Raw genomic sequence first — 3,853 nt, 5'->3', positions numbered from 1 at the left:
TGGATACATATCAATTACTCCATGCACAAATGAAATGTATCAAATAAACAGGAAAAAACAAAACCGAAGCAAAATCAAAGAACCAGAAACAAGAGTTTCATGAGGTGAAGAAATACTGAACCAGGGGTGCAAGAATCTGAACCATCAACAAACATCAACAAAGCTGGTTTTTCCCAAACGCACATCAGAGAGTCAGGCTGAGGTGTTCAAACTTCATCCAGAAGTCTAGCAGTTTTTTCTGTCCTCTGCTGCTAAGAATTAGCTTAATAGATCATTTTCCTTTATAAGGCCATTTTATTCCCCTATTTATTCACTTTACTGGTTTAGTCATAATTTAGTATTTTATTTAGGTTGTTTATTTATACTGCTGTCAATTATCAACCCAAATTCCACATGGACCATATAAGTCCATATGAGTTTAGGTTTGCTGTTTAACACTTGGTTTATATTCTGCTCCACCCTTTTTCTTCATCAGAACAATAAACACATGTTCTGTTGAAGAAGATATATCTGAGCTATGGATTCATTGAGAATAGATCATTTTAAAGTCTCCACCATTCATCTTAATGTAGGAATTAAATTCTGTTATCTATATCCTGTCATTTTAATCATTATTATTAATTTTATCATTATTATTATTATTTTATTATTATTATTATTATTATTATTATTAAATAATATTTCAAATTGAGTCATTGGAACACCGTATAATTATTAACAATTACTTATGTTATATACATTTTCATATTTATTCCAGATCAGCTTTACTTCTCAATGAATTGTTAGTAGTTTAAAAGCAAATTCAATCATCCTAATTTAGTTTTATATAAATTATTTTGCTCTACACATATACATTTATTTACCCTTTAAAAATTAAATCTAAACCTTGAAAAATTAAGATAAACCAAGTCAACTTTTGCATTTAAAAAATGAGTTCCTTTTACTTGAAGAAATGCCCAATTATTGTCAAACAAAATCTGTTCATTTGTTTAATCTGTTTCATTAATCTTTATTTGTTTTGATATCAGAACCTCATATCAACCCGTTTAGTACGACAAACACTAACAAACAGCTGTGCATTAACTTTTAACACATTTAACTCCTGCTTTGTTTTGAAAACAGGTTAGCGGAAAGAATGAGCTACGGAAACCTCATCCGTATTTTACAGTTTAACCTTAATTATTCACTCACCTCTATTGAGTAAATAATTAAGTTATCAATAGCTAAATTATCATTTCACAAATGGACAGCAGACAATCTCACAATCCACAAAAAGTCAGACAACAGAAAAGACAAACAGAAAACAAACACATTGCTATAATATAAAGGATCAAAATTTCTAATTATTGCATGCAAACCTTTCAGGCCCTTTTCTCTCACTGGGGGGGTTTAGGCAGATTCCTGGAACCCTTAGCTTGCCCATCTTTACCGAACCTCCTGTAACTGGGTCAACGGTAAAATGGCCACTTTTCTGGTCTATTTGGTCTATTTATCCACAGATAATTTTACTCTAGTCTATAAACAGTGAACCTGTTACTATTCTGCTGTAACCCAACCTGGCATAATAGGGGGATCTCTGAAGACCTCATCACCTCTCTTAAGAATCAGAACGTCTTATGAGCTATTCTGCTGCCGTCCCTCAAAGTAAAATTTTGAGTCGCCCCGTCTACTTAAAGCCTTGGGGGGGGTCTTTTGGGTTCTCAGGTGAAAACTCCTAATCGCCTTTTATGTCCCAGTCCCACTAGAAAGCATTGTCAACCATTTATAACTTTTTTCAGGTGCTATTTTAGTCCTTTCTCTGACATTTAGGATGTTTTTTGTTTTATCAACCTACATTTAAATATATTAAGTAGGTTTATGTTTTACTCTCTTTAAACATGCTTGTTTTAAATGTGCCAAAAATGATTATCATCTCACTGTCTCTGGAAAAGATGCCACTTTGAGTCAAATCCTCAGGAATTCATTATTTATTTTTTGAAAATCTACCATTTTAGTTAATAACCTCATTGCTTTTCTGCTGTGTGTGCCTTTCCAGACCGCCTTCAAAATTATGTTGGGAAAGTGGAGACTTTCTCTGACCAGCAGCTCTGTGGACAGGAGAGGAATTCCAGTTTGGACCAAGAGGAACTAGAAGCTCTGCAGATAAAAGAAGAGCAGCAAGAACCAGAACATTCCTGGACAAAAGAGGAAACAATAGAGTTCCCCATAAGTGAGCAGGAAGAGCAGCTTGTTCTGAAGAAAGAGCCTGCAGATACAGAAGAGAAACCTTTCCAATGTTTGACATGGGGAGAAAACCTCCTAAAAAAAGAACATTTAATCGTTAATTTGAGAACTCAAACAGGTCAGAAGATGTATGAATGTCCGTCTTGTGGAAAAAGCCTTACAAGGAAATCTAGTCTTGATAGACACATCAGAAATCACACAGGCGAGAAGCCTTTTTCCTGTTCCATTTGTAACAAAAATTTTACTGAAAAGAGCAGTTTGACTACTCACATGAGAATTCACGCAGGTGAGAAACCTTTTTCCTGTACAATTTGTAACAAGAATTTTACTGCAAAAAGTAGTTTGACTTCTCACATGAGAATTCACACAGGTGAGAAGCCTTTCGAATGTCTGACCTGTGGAAAAAGCTTCACTCAAAAATGTGATCTTGATAGACACACGAGAATTCACACAGGTGAGAAACCTTTTGAATGTCTGTCCTGTGGAGAAAGCTTCACTCAGAAATCTGATCTTGATAAACACATAAGAATTCATACAGGTGAGAAGCCTTTTTCCTGCACCATCTGTAACAAGAATTTTACTGTAAAAAGTAGTTTGACTTCTCACATCAGAACTCACACAGGTGAGAAACCTTTTTCCTGTACCATTTGTTACAAACATTTTACTGTAAAAAGTAGTTTGACTACTCACATGAGAATTCATACGGGTGAGAAACCTTTTGAATGTCTTTCCTGTGGAAAAAGCTTCACCCAGAAATCTGATCTTGATAAACACATCAGAATTCACACAGGTAAGAAGCCCCTTTCCTGTACAATTTGTAACATGAATTTTACTGAAAAAAGTTATTTGACTACTCACATGAGTAATTCACACGGGTGAAAAGCCTTTTTCCTGCATGATTTGTGGCAAAAGTTTTCTCAAAAATATCTTTTGACTAGACACATGATAATTCACACAAGTGTTATATTGTAAACCTGGTTAAAAATATATATTTTTGAGACTTTTAACTGAATGATAAGCTATTGGTTGGATATATTCCAGAAACAGACTTTATTTGAGATGAAAATATCCTCAGATTAAAAGCAGTGGTGTCAAAAGTACACACTTGTTACTTAAGTAGAAGTATAGATACTTCAGTTTAAAAACACTCTGGTAAAAGTTGAAGTATCAACTTGACCTCTTTACTCAAGTAAACGTGAAAAAGTATATGCTCCAAAAACTCTTTAAATTATAAAAGTATAAAGTAACCTTTAAAAAAAAACAGCCAGATGCCACTATATGAATTTAAAGCTCAATTTTCCGACTATTTCAAAAAAATTATTTGAGATAGGGCCAAGGATGCTTGCTTCCGATGATTTCCTTTGGCGTCAGCACAAATTTAACGAATAGCCAAGCAATGAATGTTTGCGTTATGACTTATCCAATTACACTAGTTTTCACTAGACATGGATGGCGCCAATGATCTGCATTGGATGGAGCAAATAAAATTAATATTTATAAACATTAAACCGAAAAGTAATGAGTAACTTTTAAAAAAAAATGTAAGGAATAGAAAGTACAAGTACTTGTGTGTGAAAATTTAATGAGTAGTCAGAAGTAGGAAGAAAAATCAGTAATGGAGTGAAGTATA

The 3,853-nt window shown here is 33.8% G+C and overlaps 1 protein-coding gene across 1 annotated transcript; it reads left to right on the top strand.

The window, feature by feature from the left end:
* Positions 1–2,039: 2,039 nt before the first annotated feature.
* Positions 2,040–3,422, top strand: LOC107103904 (gastrula zinc finger protein XlCGF8.2DB-like). The gene has a single exon (XM_015403760.1). The coding sequence runs from the start codon at positions 2,350–2,352 to the stop codon at positions 3,100–3,102; it is 753 nt and encodes a 250-aa protein (XP_015259246.1). The 5' UTR covers positions 2,040–2,349; the 3' UTR covers positions 3,103–3,422.
* Positions 3,423–3,853: the final 431 nt, after the last annotated feature.

This window comes from Cyprinodon variegatus, unplaced genomic scaffold (assembly GCF_000732505.1).
Source record: "Cyprinodon variegatus isolate N-32 unplaced genomic scaffold, C_variegatus-1.0 Scaffold1560, whole genome shotgun sequence".
NCBI lineage: Eukaryota > Metazoa > Chordata > Actinopteri > Cyprinodontiformes > Cyprinodontidae > Cyprinodon > Cyprinodon variegatus.
The sequence above is the reverse complement of the archived record's forward strand: the minus strand, read 5'-3'. Positions and strand labels throughout refer to the sequence as shown.